General features: G+C 41.6%; 1 protein-coding gene across 1 annotated transcript in view; it reads right to left on the bottom strand.

Moving 5' to 3' along the window:
• The window catches only part of PHEX (phosphate regulating endopeptidase X-linked), a 287,172-nt gene extending 273,298 nt beyond the window's left edge, over positions 1–13,874 (bottom strand). The window contains exon 1 of the mRNA XM_089656062.1: positions 13,542–13,874. Within this exon, the coding sequence (XP_089512188.1) occupies positions 13,542–13,665 (124 nt within the window). The 5' untranslated portion in view covers positions 13,666–13,874. The remainder of the gene's footprint in view (positions 1–13,541) is intronic.
• Positions 13,875–18,014: the final 4,140 nt, after the last annotated feature.

Below are 18,014 nucleotides of genomic sequence, written 5' to 3'. Positions count from 1 at the left end.
TCTCTTCTCCACTGCCCTAATTCCTGTTTAAACAGCTTCCAAAAACAAAGCCCTTCCCCATATTCCATGTCCCCAGTACTACTGCCACTGTTCCTAGACTTTATTACACAGACTCTGTTAATCTGAATATTTTTGCGTGTTTTGGTGTCTCCTTTTCATTCTCCATTGTCTTCATTTCCATTCACACATTCGTCCTGTTTCAATGTTAGTGTCCTCACCACCACCATCATGGCCTGCAGTGCTGCTATCACAATCCACACCACCTTCACCGTCACAGAAAAACCTATATAACCTCCTGCAAATACCTGCTGTCATACACTCTGCTCTTGAACATATTGCTCTCTAGCATACCCTCTACACTCCTCTCCTGCAAATTTTACTATTGTCCAAGGCTTTTTTTCAACTGGAATGTGGGGGAATGTAGTCACGGCACCTCCAGCACTGAATGCATGCAATGACAAGTAATATGGGGTGTGCTGGAGGATCAATTGTCACTGGTGGGAATCTGTTTTTGTGTGAGGGTCTATTGTTGCTGGTGGGGGGTCTGTTGTTGCTGACAGGGATCTACTGTTGAGGGAGAGGTTGCTTGCTGCTGGGAGATCTGTTGTTGCTGCTGGGGGGTTATAATGTTGCTGGAGTGAAGGTTTGTTGTGGGCGGTCCATTGTTCTTGTGCTGGGGATCAATTGTTGCTGGTGTGGGGTCTATTGTTAGGGGGACCTATTGTTGCTGGGGTGGGGATCATTGGGGCTCGGGGTGGGGTCTATTGTTGCTGGAGGATCTATTGTTGCTGGCTTCAGGAGATCTATTTTATTGTTTTTCTTGTTATTAACACATTCCATACAAATTATTTAGCACCACAAAATGATACTTGGTTCTGTATTCTCTAAAAGCGGAAGGACTGAGAGGTGGGTAGGGTGTGGAACCAAGGGACAGTGCTCAGAGGAGGGTAGGGGGCGGAGACAAGGGGGGACTCAGAAAGGGGGAGATGATACATCTATTCTCTGAGAAAAAAAGCCCTGCTATTGTCATACTATCCACAATTCTCAACTGTACAATATGCCTGCTGTCACACCTTCTTTCCTGCTCATACTGTCTGCAGTCATAACCTCCACACTCCTACAATTACTGCCGGCTGTTGTACCCTTCACATATCTCTCCTGCCCTATGTCATACCTACCACACTCCTCTTCTATATACAGTGTCCCTTGTCCCACCATCCACATTCTTCTCCTGCATATTCTGCCTGCTAAAGCTGGGTATACAGTGAGGAACAGAAGTATTTGAACACCCTGCGATTTTGCAAGTTCTCCCACTTAGAAATCATGGAGGGGTCTGAAATTCACATTGTAGGTGCATTCCCACTCTGAGAGACAGAATTAAAAAAAAAATTCAGGAAATCACATTGTATGCTTTTTAAACAATTTATTTGTCTTGCACTGCTGAACATAAGTATTTGAACACCTAAGAAACAGCAAGAATTCTGGCTCTCAAAGACCAGTTACTGTGCCTTTAAAAAGGCCACCTCTACTCCACTCATTAATCTAACTTAGTAGCACTTGTCTGAGCTCTTTAAAGACACCTGTCCACCCCACAGTCAGTCAGACGCCAACTACTACCATGGACAAGACAAAAGAGCTGTCAAAAAACACCAGAGACAAAATTGTGGACCTCCACAAGGCTGGAAAGGGCTACAGGGCAATTGCCAAGCAGCTTGGTGAAAATAGATCAACTGTTGGAGCAATTGTTAGAAAATGGAAGAGGCTAAAGACGACTGTCAGTCTCCCTCGGATTGGGGCTCCATGCGAGATCTCACCTCGTGAGGTATCACTGATGATAAGAAAGGTGAGGAATCAGCCCAGAACTACAAGGCAGGAGCTGGTCAATGACATGAAGAGAGTTGGGACCACAGTTTCAAAGGTCACTGTCGGTCGAACACTACGCCGTCATGGTTTCAAATCATGCATTGCACAGAAGGTTCCCCTGCTCAAGTCATCACATGTCCAGGCCCGTCTGAAGTTTGCCAATGACCATCTGGATGATCCAGAGGAGGCATGGGAGAAAGTCATGTGGTCAGATGAGACCAAAGTAGAACTTTTTGGTCTAAACTTCACTCGCCGTGTTTGGAGGAAAAAGGAGGATGAGTTGCATCCCAAGAACACCATCCCTACTGTGAAGCATGGGGGTGGTAACTTTGGGGGTGCTTTTCTGCGAAGGGGACAGGACGACTGCACTGTATTAAGGAGAGGATGAATGGGGCCATTTATTATGAAATTTTGAGCAACAACCTCCTTTCCTCAGTCAGAGAATTGAAGATGGGTCGTGACTGGGTCTTCCAACATGACAACGACCCGAAGCACACAGCCAGGATAACCAAGGAGTGGCTCCGTAAGAAGGATATCAAGGTTCTGGAGTGGCCTAGCCAGTCTCCAGACCTAAATCCAATAGAACATCTTTGGAGGGAGCTGAAACTCCGTGTTACTCAGCGACAGCCCCGAAACCTGACAGATCTAGAGGAGATCTGTGTGGAGGAGTTGGCCAAAATCCCTGTTGCAGTGTGTGCAAACCTGGCCAAGAACTACAGGAAACGTTTGACCTCTGTAATTGCAAACAAAGGCTTCTGTACCAAATATTAACACTGATTTTCTCAGGTGTTCAAATACTTATGTTCAACAGTGCAAGACAAATAAATTCTTTAAAAATCATACAATGTGATTTCCTGAATTTTTTTTTTAATTCTGTCTCTCAGTGTGGGAATGCACCTACAATGTGAATTTCAGACCCCTACATGACTTCTAAGTGGGAGAACTTGCAAAATCGCAGGGTGTTCAAATACTTCTGTTCCTCACTGTACACATTGAGTTTTTTTCTTTTTGTTTAACCAAAAAACCCACAGGTCCTCTTATCCAAACGTGATGTGGATGCAGGGATCTCGCCCCCTGTGCTATTGTACTCTGACAGCCGGAACTCCTCCTGTCATTATACACTGATCAGCACTTAAGACATTGGCTGGATTGGCTGATCAAATGTTGGCTTTCCAGCAAGACCATTTGACATAAGCTGCTTCTGTTGAACAGAGAAAAAACACACACATCCAAATGTTGAACCGGATGAATTTTGGTGTTTGCATACCCACTTTAAGACACTTCTATAGCATTGTTTTTTTATATCCTCAACCTTTCCAGTTCCGGACTTTTGCTAGTACACTTTAAAAGAAAGATTAGCAGACAATTGTGCTCTCAAATCTGACCACCCTCTGATATCTCTGGACACATTTAGAATGTGATATACTGTAAGAACAATGTGACTGCATTTAGGTCACCTTTTGTTGACCTGTGTATATACAATGGTTTATTGACCCCTGCTGTAACTAATTACATAGCTCATCTATACAGCTATTTGGGGAAAAGCAAATATAGCCATAAGAAACAGAAATGTGAAGAAACTAGTGTAAAGCCCTGTACATATGATCAGAAAATCGTACAAAAAAATTCAGCTTTCAATGCGATCGTACGATAATTCAATCGTTAGTACACAGCAATCGCCCGCAATTACTTGAAGGGACAAGCACAAAAATTTTACAATACCAGATCGTATGATTTTCATCTAATCAGTACAGTTTTCGGCCGAAAATACATTACAATACAATACATTACATCACTTCCAAATTTTTATTCTGTCATATGAGTATTTCAGTAACCTCTTCACTTTCGATATGAGACTAGCATGCAAAAAAAAATTATTTGTCCGATATTCTCAACATGTATATGGGGCTAAACGCTGGCCATACTTGGATTGAAATTCTGCCAGTTCAGCAGGGACCAGGCCAAGATTTGATTCATTAATGGGCAGGCTGTTCTATAGATCAACTTGGGAAAAATCAGCCTATCAGATTTTTTACATTCGATTACTGTGGGCAGCTATAGCTGCTAGCAATAATCATTGTGTTCTGAAAATTGAGTCATCTATTTGCTGCTTATATACACTGACTTTTTTTTTCATTCAACCAACGGGTTGAATGAAAAAAACTCACAGATCCATGCATCAACACAAGCGATGTCCCATCTACCTCTGTGTATTTATATCCTGACAGCAGGGACTCCCCACCTCCTCCCAGAATACACTCATCAGCCATTATCTGCACACACTGATCGAATATTAACTTTCCAGCATGATCATTCAACAGAAGCCAGCCATTATACTCAACAGCTAGCAATACACGCGGAGGTGTATACCCAACTTAAAGGTGACCAAAGATGAATCAAAATTTGGCCAGTTCAGCAGAAATCAGATGTATTCCCATCCATGTGTAGCCACTGCAGTTGAACAGAAGATGATCTATTGATTGACTTCTGTTCAATGTTGGATAAAAGTCGCTCAATCGGTCCTGCAGGCAACAGTAGGAGAGTCTCCCTGCTGTCTGAATACAATAGTGCAGCGGGGAGGATTCCCCCATCTATCTCTAATGTGTGGATGGGGTAATTGGTTCAATAAACTGAACCATATATAACCAGCCTAAGGCCCCTTTCACACGAGCAGTCCAGTTTTTTCAGGCAGACTCGATCGGACCCTCCATTTTCCTCTATGGGCAGTCAGATGTAAACTGACTTGTGTCTGATTACAACTGACTACCTCTGATCCAGCAAAAAAAAAAACAGAAGGGGATCAGTTCCTCTCCATCTGGCTGGGTCAAATCGAAGAGCTGGCTCTTGTAAATGGACTGCCGGTCCATTTCTATCTGGCTGTCTATAGAGCAAAGTGATCTGTGTCCGTGTCTGCTCTGCATAAGCAGGACGGACACGGACCTGTCATCCAGGCACTCCACTCAGCTCAGCATGGGATCAGAGCACATATCCCCTGCTGAGCAAAACGGATCCAGCCTGTGTGAAAGGGACCTTAGTCATCTTGAGAATCTCATAGTTCCCAACTGTCACTCATTTGAAAGAAAGAAACTGTCCCGTGTTTTAACCAAATCCCTATGTGCATCTTTCCTCATTAGTTTTCCCTCTTTATGGTCTGATGTCTGGACTTCTATAAAGAAATCTTCATTTAACTACTAAAAATGTTAAATTTTTTAAATCTTTCCTACAGCCTCAAAATTATTTTAATTTTTTATTTTAAAAAAGCCAGTAGAAAATAAAAGTAGTTATACAAACAAAAAATTGTGGCTTTAACAAAAAATTTTCTGTGTTAATTCTCTATAATTGTCATAATTGGGAAACGTGGTGGGGTTTGTTTTATGCCTATATACTATTTGTTCCTCTTTCTCATCATGGGAATCTTAAGGTTTTTTTTCGTTACCATGTGTTGTCCCTCTGAGTATGTCAGAAGCCTGCACAGTTATTATAGGAGTAAATAGAATCCTGCAATGGGGAATGATGTATTCTGCCAATGCTGACCTCTGCTTTTGGAATTACTTGCTCACAAGGGAAAAGATTCAGGTTCTGGTTGAACATGAGTTTGACCCAAACCCAGCCTATTCAGTTTTGCATATGGTGAAAAAAAAGCCATTTTGCTTAGCCCCTTGCAGGGCACCTTTTCCCCATCTTGTCCAAAAGGAATGTAGGAGTCTGAAGGGGGACTTATCCGAATCTGAAAGCCCCTTTTGGAATAAGACCCCTCAGAAAAAAAATGATGTCTCTTGATTTAAGTCTAACATCAATCATGTGTTCCAGCAATGTAGATCCTTGACAATCGCCAGGATCGGCCAACTGAGTTTGCTGACCCACCAACAGGCTAACACGCTACTCCCATTGTAAATGACAGATCCCCAGCTGGCTACTGAATGTAAACAGACAAGCCAGGAAAAACTGGGTGATGTCCTTCACCACACATCGTCATATATTGGCGCTTTATAAATACTGTATAATAATAATAATAATAATAACCATATTTGGTCAATAATGTCACCCAGCAGGGATCTGTCATTGTAGTGGCAGGTTAACATTTTCAGGCACAGTGGGTTGTCATGCAGTGGATTATTGTGACTGATATGATGCTACAGCACTGGACATGATTGACGATGGATTCATATTTTTTCATATATGTATATATAAAGGATGTGAATAGTTTTTATTTACTATTTACATTTTATTTGTGAAAAGGTAAGAAAGCAGGGCAAATATCTGGGGGTCCTTATTCCAAAGGGGGCTTCCAGATTTCAATAAGCCCCCCACAAGCTCCCCCCCCATCTTTTTTTTGGGCACAGGATCTGGGGATGACGTCCCTGTCATCATTAACATGGGGACAAGGTGCATGTCAAGAGAGAGAGGCTTTGCTACCCCCACCCCCATCCACCCTGCTTGCTAGGTACTCTCCCAAAGTTGAGGGCATGTAGTCTGGTATGGTTCAATAGCGGGGCTTGAATGCACCCCCTTTCCTGGACACCCAGTCTACATGCCTGAACAGGGGGCTTTTATGGACTTTTGGTGAAACTGCTGTTAAATAGCAGATCCCTGGCCACTGTTTCTAAAAAAGTAACCAGTACATGTCCCCAATGGCAGCCCCTAGCTACTCATGCCCCCTTTTTAACAAAAGGATTTAACAGGGTTCAGTTTTATGTTTGGGTTTAGCAGATATTTTCTTGGGTGTGCTGAACCTTCTGTAAACTGACATTTGCCAGGTTTGCTCTTCCTTATTGTTTTCTGGCCATTGTGCTGTTCTTACGGCTTCAGTATTGCTTCAATATGGCTTCAGCTCCTTTTAAGTGACTTGAAGCACATACCAATCAAACATTCTGAAATCATTTTTAAGCTCGGCATACATGGATCAAAATTCAGCCGGTTCAGCAGGGATCCATGTATGGGCAGACTGTTTTTTACAGAAGTCAATCAACCGACTCACTTCTGTACAACTGGCCTGTTGGAAAATGTCTGCATGACCAGCTCATCCAGCTATAGCCTAAACTAGTGTCCCCATTGGAAGATTTCCTTTGTATTGCTGGTGACATCCCAAAATTGGGATTTTCTTTCATATTTGGTGATAATAGTAAACAGGACAATAAAGAGAGTGTGAATCTCCCTAACAGGGACACAGACAGCGAAAAAAACATTACAGGTGTTCTAATCTCTTTCCACTTAATCCAAAACTGAAAAGAAAAAAAAAATTTTGCCTTTAGTCATACTTTAACAGCCTCCATATAGTAATATGACAGACGCAATTTGGTTCTCTCATTCTGGGAGGACATCATATAACATCCTCCCATTCTAACCGCGCATGCGTGGCTCCCGGAGCGCGCAGCGTGGTGATCGGCTGTGTGCTGTGTTCCTCGGACACATCGGATCACCGATCTACAGAAAGAGCTGAAGATTTCGGCTCGGTCATGTGATCAGCTGTGTCCAATCACAGCTGATCACATGTAAATAGGGAAATGACAGTTATCGGCATTTCTCTCCCCACGAGCTGTAACACTGACAGCTCGTGAGGAGAGGAGAGCCGGTAATCTGCATTCCTCGGAGGGGACATGTACACAGATCATCAGAGCACTGATGATCTGTGTAGCCCCAGCACCGCCACCTGTCAGTGTCCATCAGTGCCAGCTCTCAGTGCTCATCCATGCCACCTGCCAGTGCCCATCAGTGCCACATTTCAGTGCCACATCAATGCCACATATCAATGCCCATCTGAGCTGCCTTTCAGTGTCACCCATCAGTGCCAGTCAGTGGCACCTATCAATGCCAGTCAGTGCCACCTAGCAGTGCTGCCAATCAGTGCCACCTATCAGTGCCAGTCAGTGCTGCCTATCAGTGCTAGTCAGTGTCGTCTATCAGTGTGCATCAGTGACGCCTATCACTGACCGTCAGTGCTGCCTATCAGTGCCGCCTAACAGTGCCAGTCAGTGCTGCCTATCAGTGCCAGCCAGTGCCGCCTATCAGTGCCATATATGAGTGCTGCCTTTCAGTGCCCATCAGTGATTCCTGTCAATGCCCATCAGTGCCACCTACCAGTGCCTCCTCATCAGTGCCCATCAGTGCCAGCTATCAGTGTCCATCAGTGCAGCCTATCAGTGCAGCCTTTTAGCGCACATCAGTGAAGAAGACAAATCACTTATTTACAAAATTTTATAACAAAAACTAAGAAGAAAACGTTTAGTTGTTTTTCAAAATTTTCAGTGGTTTTTGGTTTGTTTAAGAAAAAATACCCCATACTCATTCACAAGGGGGGGTTTCCAGATTTCTAAGCCACCCCCCGCAGACCCCTACAGCCACAGCCCAGTGTTGTGGGGAAGAGGACCTTGTGGGGACAAGATACTTTGGGGGGCCTCCCTACCCAAAAGCACCCCCCCATGTTGAGGGTATGTAACCTGGTACAGGCCTGGCCTATGCTCGAACCCAGGATCTGATAGGAATTTTTTCCCCCATTTCTTGGGGGTAGGTTTCCCCTTAAAAGTCCTACCAGGCCTAAAGGGCCTAGTATGGCTTTAAGGGGGAACCCGACTCTCTTTTTCCCCCCATTTTTTGGGAGGTGGGGTTTCCTTTAAATGTCCTACCAGGTCTAAAGGACCTAGTATGGCTTTTTGGGGGGAAGCCCATGCACTTAAAAAAAAAAAAAATTACTGTGGGGTCCCTCCTAACCTTTCTACCAAACTTAAAGGGTCTGGTATGGACTGGAAGGGACCCCACGCTTTTCTTTTCTTTTTTTTATAAAAATTAATTTTTTACAAAGATTTTCAGTCCTGCTGCAGCAGGTTTTATACATTGTACGCATGTGAAACTTTGCAGGTAGTTTAAGGGGACCCCCCAGGCATGACTGCCCCTTTTCACTGATTCATGTCCCTCATACCCCCATACCCATTTTATGGTCAAAAACATGCATATAAGCCTTCAAAATTGGCTCTTTTGAATTTACAAGTTCGAGTCCCATAGACTTGCATTAAGTTCGCAGTTGAACTTTCACTAGGTTCAAATGTTCGACTGCGAACCAAACGGAGGTGTTCGGCCCATCCCTAAAAACTTTTCTCTTCAGAGAAGTCTATCCTGCCTCCACCTAACAACTGTCCATGTTTTTTCTCCATTATCTCTTCCCCCAAAATTATGACCCTTTGTATCACTATTCCCTCCCCTTTTTGAATGTTAGCTCTAATGAGCAGGGCCCTCTGATTCCTCTTGTATTGAATTGTATTGTAACTGTACTGTCTGCCCTCATGCTGTAAAGCTCTGTGCAAACTGTTGGCGCTATATAAACCCTGTATTATAAATAGAGACAAAATTGCAGCTCAATGTGTAAACTACCACTGCAGAGCTGATTTACTATCTACTAACTAGATTATTGGACATCTGTTCACTCCAAACAGCCAAATGGTTTAGGAGAAAATGTTTACTTCACCTTATACCAATTAGTCATATAGTGATAAAATGTGTTTGTTGGTGTGGAGATGTTTTTATAGGCAGCCTATAAAAATAATGCAGATGTCTTACTGAGAACAAAGGGGTGAGAATCAGTTAATCTTTCCTTTTATTATCTTAAAGTGGAACTTTATGTGAAAAATAAAAATGGCCGAACAGGCAGGATTTTTAATGCAGAAGAGACATGCTTTGTCTCCTCTGTATTAAAATTACCTACCTGCCTGTCCACCCCTGTACAGTGAGCTGCACACACGCAGCTCACTGTAGAAATTCAGCAATGCTGAAGCAGGCAGAACTCCCATGTATGGGCGGAGTGACAAAAACCCTGTCCAGCCAATGAGAGTGGCCAGTGATCGATACTTGGAAGCTGGCCACTCAAAGATGTCAGCAACCGGGGGAAGCTCCAGGACATCGCATTGTTGGAGCTGAGGGGAGTATAGTTCTGTAAAGTATATGTAAATCCAATCAGTAAAATCTAATATAAGCTTCAGCATGCAAATGTAATTTAAAAAGTCATTTTTATGTAGCACCCTCTAGTGTGCTACTAGAATAGTGTAGTGTATTGCAGGTAAAATCATTGTGTATGACTCATAGTAACTGTGTGAGTCTGTGGTTGAGGTCGGGTTATTGCAGGTCAGCTGGATGACTTAACAGGTTGTGGCTCTATTGCCTCCTCCTGACTCTGGAGGACCATAGAACCTTCCAGAAGTTGGTAAGCAAGAAGGGGTGGAGACCTAATCTGAATGTTTATGGGAATTTGGGGGCCCTGCAGAGTTGTGGACCGGCCCATAAATATGGGAGAGTCAGACTGACAGAGGGGTCGGATGGGAGATGGAGTGCTGAGGAGACTGTCGGTGCCAGGGAGAGGTCCCCTAGGTGTAGGGGGGGGGCAGCCTCCAGCCTGGGCTGGAGCTGGCTTGGGGGGATACATTCAGCAGTGTAGCATGAATGGGATCGGGACCTAGAGCTGCAGACAGCAAAGAGGACAGAGTGAGTACAGCAGCACTTTCTGGGATCTACAAGGGGAAAGACTGCTACACGTAGCAAGCAAGCGCTAGGCTCAATCCTTCATCCTTGTCCCGGGAGATCTTCCGAGAATCCAGGAGGGTTGGTAGTCTTTGCAGTCTGTGGAACTGGGAGCAGCACTACAGGGGGAGAGAAGACATCCCTGCACGTAGTCATGAGAAGTTAAGCAGATTTTTGAGGGGTTGCTAGTTCCTCGCCCATAAAGGGCAGCAGCTACTGATCCATAACGACTGATGGCTTTCAAGAAAACAACAGTCCAGAATCTGCTTTTGTACATAGCAAGGAAGTTGCCCCACTCCCCCTTCATTGATTCAAGCCTATTGTGCCTTCCATATTCCCTATTTCCCTATCCAAGTTAATTTACCCTAATAAAACAAAACCAAGCTCACGGACTGGTTACTGTCTCTTGGATGCAAGTCTGTGATAAATACCTGTTGCTTGGCTGTGCAGAGAGCTTAGGGGTACCCAGCACACAGCAGCCCTCATGAGGGTAGCGCTTCAATTTAATATTTTGAAATCTGAAATCTGTAGCATTCATTAAAACAATACCTGGTAATTCTGCCATATTGTTTGGGCACTTCCTGTAATAAGGTGACAACGCTCTGTCCCTGTCTCCCAGTTGTGCTCACCCTGTCACGCTGGCTTCCAATGTAGTCTAGAACTGGCTGTTTAAACACACATTACACAGGCATGGCCCAATGTTATCACCATCAAGAAACCCACTGAGAAATGTAATGCAGCCATCACCAGAGTGCCTGTATTCAGACAGAAAGTGGCTGCAAAGAGACCGCATAACAGTGGCGGCACTAGGATGCAACAAAAGTTAAACAAAGTGAAAACAAGTATTGTGTTAAAAAATATTACATGGCAATTGTTTATGATTTACAGTGTTTAGTAAAGGAAATTTCAATAATTTAAGGTGTACATGTACTTTAATATTAGGGAAGTGCTACTGTTATTTTTTTTTACTTGGATGGTTGTCACACTTGTGACACACTAGTTAGCCTCCACACAATTCTATAGCTTCAGTTTTAAGCAATGCTAAAAAAAAGCTTCAAAAACAATTTGTCATAATACTTCCAACTTTTAGACTGTTAATGGCCACCTCAACCTAAAAGTGAACACATTATAATCTGATAACACGAAATCTGTACAGTTTGTAAAGTATTAGCGGTTTTGGATATAAACTATGTAGTGTAAGAGAATAACTAGATAATCCATTGAATTTTTATCCAAGCAGGCATAATCTCACATTACATGTTTTTTAAATCAAAAGGAGATTTTACCATCACAATACAATGTGTTTGGGTAGCTAAAAGCCGGCCATAGATGATTAAAATCTCGGCGGGTTCAGCAGGGACTGGACTTGACTTGATCCATTGACGGGCAGACTGATTGTACCCAAGTCAATCCAGCAATCGACTTGGTACAATCACCCTGTCAGATTGTTTACATGTGACTAGCTGGTGGTGATAGCCGCCAGCAGTAATCATTGTGTTCTGTTGGCCAGGAAGGCTCCCTGCTGGCAGAACACAATAGGTCTACGGGAGGGATTCTCTCATCAACACTAACTGTGTTGGTGAGGGAATCAAGTGATTTTCTTAACTGCAACCCATGGAAAATTAAATCATCTATGGCTTGCCTTTGACATACCATTACACAGCATCAATGATGTGCTATACCAATAGTTGCTCCATTAACTGCATGCTAGAACTTACATACACCTACTGGTCATCATTCATTTCAGACATTTCATGACATCAGCAATCAAGTACTATATGAAACTATATATTTTCTTTTTACCTATTTGTGATTCGGGTGTGCAACACAATATTCTAGAATCATTTGACTACAATTATTTGCATGCAAAAGATTATCCACAATACTTTCATATATGTATTTCTGCATGGTCATTTAAAAGTATGTTGTACATTTAACAAAACCATATTTATAAAAAAATATTTCACCACACTTATCCTAATTTCATTTTTATGCTCATTATTATAATGTAACTTTTATGTATTTTTTTTTATATAGTACGTTTATAAACTACATATGTAAGATATTCCTCCTAAGCTTACATGGGTTTCATCAAGCAAGGATTCATCTTATTGGTAGGTTAATTAACTTCAGCATTAATTATCCACAGTGTGTCTGTATAAATATGCAAGACACATATATTCCAAGACAGGGTTTCTCAATTAGGGTTCCTCCAGAGGTTAGCAGGGGTTCTTTGGGCAATTAAGCGTTTCTAACTTCCAGTAACTACTGATATCAATTATCTTTTTAGCTGTGTGTAAGGGGGGAAGTTTTCCCACTGATCTACAATGTAAGACTGTCCTTCTACCACTGACCATTAATATAACAGGTCCTTCTCCAATTGGCCATCAATGTATGGGACCAATACACTGGCTACCAATTTAAGACACATTTCCATTGACCACCAATTTAAGGGGCACTAAATGTTTCACTTTTGGTTTTTCTTTTCAAGCCATTATTATTATTTGTTCCCTTTTAGGATTGTTACTCAAATTTTTTCTTACAGAGCATCTGCTCTGAATGTCCAATATAATAGATGTCCTTTAATTTTTTATTCTTTTATGTAATATTATATTTACAATTTACTGACTGTGGAAATCTGCAGTGCGCTAGATATATAATAATTATGAACATTTTTCCAATAACACCTCTGTATTCAAAAGATTAAAAAAGACTGCTCTAAGGTATTCCATATGTATGTATTTTATATATGGGTTGCTGTGGAACTGTAGAAGTGATATATATATATATATATATATATATATATATATATATAAAATCACATACAGAAAGGCTTTTTTTTTTTTTTTTTGGTGTGGTGCATTCAAATAAATCCTGCTCACAGGTAACGCATGTAAAACATACAAAAAAACGCACCATGTTGAAACCCCACTATATGAAAAATGTAGGAGGTGTGAATGCATTCATAATAAACGTAATACAATTTACAAGTTGAACGTATTGTATCAAAATCTTCATACAATTTCCATTTTCATATATGTTTAATTTACCTGTATCTTCCCTGTTATACTTTAGGGTCCATTTATCCATCATTTTCTATTTAGCATAGTTACAGCATTGTGAGTCCCATGAAAACCAGATCATAGCATAGTGTCTGTTAACAAGGTACTCACCTAGTAGCAGCAGAAGTGCTAGGACTCCTGTGATGCAAATGAAGATGACCAGGGCTATTTTAATGACTTTACTGGCAGAACTTTTCTTGTCTGACTTCACATTCCCCATGTCTTGTTCTTCCATAGACTGCTGGGAGGGGGAAAAAGCCTGTGGACAAATTTCTCTCCTCTTTAATGTTCTTCCAGAGGGTTTTAATCAGAAACCCATGTTCTAAATGAGCTGCCTGCGTTTATGTCTTGTTGATACAGTACACATCTTTGCAAGTTTTCAGTCATCAGACTGCCTATCTCCTCCTTCTTCACAGGAGGGGGGGGAGTAGAGGCACAACAAAAAGTATAAGGGCTTTCCCTATCCCTCCTCTTCTACAAAAAAAAAGTACATATGGCTCACCGGCTGGGACTTGCCAAAATGAGTGACTAGTTCATATTTAGAAAACCTCAGTGGTTTACAGAGTATGGAACTGTGCTAGGCTGCACTGCTGAAGTTTCACATTATCCACATGTTGCTGGCTGGATGGGTGTAATAATGTTCAGCTGGGTGGGTGTACAGAATTTGTGACATGCACTGCTCATAACCCTGCACTCAATGAGATTTCATTCTCAGTACAGTTAAGCTCATTCTTATCTCCAGTTGTTAAGCTTCCAGGGTTGTGTTTGCCAAAACATAACACTATCCATCATCAAACTTCTCACGTAACTTTTGATACCTTTCAGAAAAAGTTTAGTGGCTTCTTATGCCAGTGATGTCATCATTCAGATTGCTAACTTCAATATTTAACTAAAATATTGTGCACATTTGTTTTTACTTAGAGGATCAGTTCCCCAAAAGCAGCATAAGGCTCCATGCACACTAGCATTTTTTTAAGCTAAAAAAAGTGGGAAAAAGCACTGGTACTAGCATTTTTTAGTAGTGTTCAGAAGCATTTAGGAGCATTAGCAGTTTATTAGCGTTTTTACAGTACATGTAGGCTCCATGCACACTACTGTTTTATTAAGCACCAAGAAGCTATTAATAGCATTTATTGGGGCAGCACAGTGGCTAAATGGTTAGAACTTCCGCCTGGCAGCACTGGGGTCGTTGGTTTGAATCCCAACCACGGCACCACCTGCCTGGAGTTTGCATGTTCTCCCTGTGCCTGTGTGGGTTTCCTCCGGGGACTCTGGTTTCCTTCCACACTCCAAAGACATGCTGGTAGGTTAATTGGCTCCTGTCTCAATTGGCCCAAATATATGAATGTAAGTTGGGGACCTTAGATTGTACGCCCCTTGAGGGTTAGGGACTGATGTGAATGTATAATATATATGTAAAGCGCTGCATAAATTGATGGCGCTATATAAATACCTGAAATAAATAAATAGTGTTATCCTACGTGTCCATGCACACTACTATTAGTGTTTTTTTTTTAGCTACAGCTTCTAGGTGCAGAAAAAAATTGTTTTGTAGAGCTTTTCAGAGCATTTTTCCAGCAGAAAATAAAAAACGCTAAATGCTTCTAAACATGGCTAAACCCTACTAAAGGCAACTAAAATGCTACTAACTGCTTTTTTCTAGCTTCTTTTTTTTTGTGCTGTGTTTTTCCAGCATTTTTTTAAACTTAAAAAAAATGCTAGTTTGCATGGAACCTTAGAGGAAAAAAAAAGCTAGGAAAAAGCTGTTAGAAGCATTTAGCAGCGTTTAGGAGCATTTAGCGTTTTTTTTTTTCGTTTAAAAAACACTCCAAAAAACAAAAACTACTTTTTTTCTGCTCCTAGACGCTGAAGCTCAAAAAATGCTAATAGCCTAAAGTAGTGTGCATGGACACATAGGAAAACACTATTTCGTTTCTAGGAGCAGAAAAAATGCTGATAACAGCTTCTAGGAGCTTAAAAAACGCTAGTGTGCATGGAGCCGAAAAACCCAAAACATCCTTTTGCTTTTGATTGAGCATTTAAAAAAAATTATTGGAAAAAACAAAGTAGTCATCTAAAGCAAGAACTAGCACCATCAGAAATCTAATAAGATGCAATGCTAAATTTCGAACATGTAATGCATTTGTGCTACATACTTAATAACACTCCACTGTGAAAAGAATATAGTATACAGAAATACAAATATTACTAAACACTAGTGTGATAGATCATTACTATTCCAAATATAGCAATGTCTAAATATTCCTGTGAGAAACTTGTGACAAATTCCCCCACACTAACAATACTGTGTATTCACTTAATATACATAGCAGGCCGTAAAAGTCTAATTTCTCAATCAGTGTGTCCACCACATGCTCAGAAAAAAACTCTTGATCCTTCACCTCTGTACACTGATACAGGGGTGGACTGACAACTCATGGGGCCCCCGGGCAATAGGGGATCATGGGGCCCCTGTGTCCTTGCCCAAACTCAAAAAAGCCTATGAAAAAGGTGCCAGGGGCATCTCATGGGGCCCCCTACTGACCCCGGGCCCTCGGGCAGTGCCCGAGTTCCCAAATGGTCAGTCCACCCCTGCACTGATACTTATATAGTGCAAATCGCTTACCAAATTTATATGACCTCTTATTTCTAAGGGGGTCAAAAAAACACCAGTGAGGTTAAGCACCACCAACGCTCCTTTGCGTCTAACTTTTCTTCCAGCTGCGATCCTTTATCCTCCAATCCTTAGCTCAGTATCATAGATAGATAAAATAGTGTAATATGTAAAACATTTTTTTTAAATTTAGTCTCTATTGAACATTCTTTAGGAAAGTACTGTGCACAGTGCATAACAATTGGAAAACAATGCATAGTAATAATGGTCATAAAACCATAAACAGACCACAATAGAGAATAACTTGGCATCTAAATTGATCAGTTTAAGGAACAAATTGCAAAGTATTGGCAGGAATATAAACCAGTTGGAGGAAATACATACTAAAGGTAGGAGGAGCAGAATCTAAGATGCCATGGGGCCACCCGGCATGAATATGTAAAGCACTTTTATTAAAGTATTAAAGGAGAAGCCAAAGCTGGAAGAAAGAGTGCACTTACTTTTGCACTCCTGTGACTATTGCTCACTATAACCTGCAATCAGCTGATGTGGCAGAGCTGCTCCAGGCTGTAGAAGGATCCTGACAATATTGTGGGGGTCCACCCAGTTGCCTGACAGACATCTGGCTCTGCACACAAGCATGAGGCTGATTGCCAAAGTCAGCTGTGCCAACCCCCTCCCCAGCCCAGTGGGCCAGTGAGCATTGGAGGAGCAGAGCAGAGAGCAGTGACTGACAGTCACTGCTCTCCACTCTGAGAGGACCGAGAATTAAGTGATCAGCAATCGTGATACAGTACAGTGGTGAGTATGTGTATTTGTTTTTTTACAAATGCCATACTTCTCTTTTAACCACTTAAAAGAGTGTTCCGAAAGATTTTACCCCCCTTCATGGCCAGGCCATTTTTTGCAGTTTGGCACTACGCTAGTTTAACTGGCGATTATGCAGTCATGCAATGATGTACGCAAACAAAATTTATATAATTTTTTTTCACACAAATAGAGCTTTCTTTTGGTGGTATTTGATCTCCACTGGGTTTTTTTATATTTTGCAATATAAATGATAAAAACAATAAAAATCTAATTTCTTCATAAATTTTGGTCAAAATGTATTCTGCTACATGTTTTTGGTAAAAAAAAATTCCAATAAGTGTCTATTGATTGGCTTGTGTGAAAGTTCTAGCATCTACAAACTATGGTATAGATACTGGAATTATGTATTTATTTTTTTAACCTCCCTGGCGGTATTCCCGAGTGTAGCTCGGGGTAAAGTTTCAGTACCAAAAGAGGTATCCCCGAGCTACACTCGGGAATACCATGCGGCGTTGCTCAGGGATTCCCTGCAGCGCTTACCTTGTCCTTCGCTCCCACAATGCGTCCCCTGCAGCATCCCCGGCCATCTCCTTCGGCCGATGCCGGCATCCGGCATCCGTGTTCCTGTCCCTGCGAGCATCTGGACGTACAGGGGCCGAAACAAATTTAAAAACTGTCATTTTCTAATAAACGAATATTACATAGTAAAACATTACTGTTTCAAAGCATTTCACATACATTTTGTCCCTAGTGCTTTGTCCTGTGCCCTGCCTGCATTTTTATTGTTCTTTCTGCCTGGAAACTTAGAAAACTCCATGGCGTCCAAAAAGCGTCCCTTTATGTCAAAAGCGGTTTTAGACCAGCTAGAGAACAGCGATAGTAAATCAGAACCACTTGCAGAATTGAGTGATAATGATTCGTGGGGGAAATTCGTCATCAGACACTGAAAACGATTCTGCGACTGAGCTTAGCGATGTGCGAACTTGGCGCTATATATCAAACTTCAGTGTTTTTGGTTTGATTATATTATTGAATAAAATGTATTATTATTATTATATTATTATTTTTTATGATTATTAAATGATAATTTATGATTTCGTGTTTCAAGTTTTATCCTACCCGAAATGTTTACTAGAATCTTGTTCGGACAGATTTCAGTG

This window comes from Staurois parvus, unplaced genomic scaffold (assembly GCF_062004578.1).
Source record: "Staurois parvus isolate SC_StPar_1 unplaced genomic scaffold, SC_StPar_1.0 ptg000884l, whole genome shotgun sequence".
Classification (NCBI taxonomy): domain Eukaryota; kingdom Metazoa; phylum Chordata; class Amphibia; order Anura; family Ranidae; genus Staurois; species Staurois parvus.
Note: the sequence above shows the minus strand (reverse complement) of the source record. Positions and strands in the feature narration are given on the sequence as shown.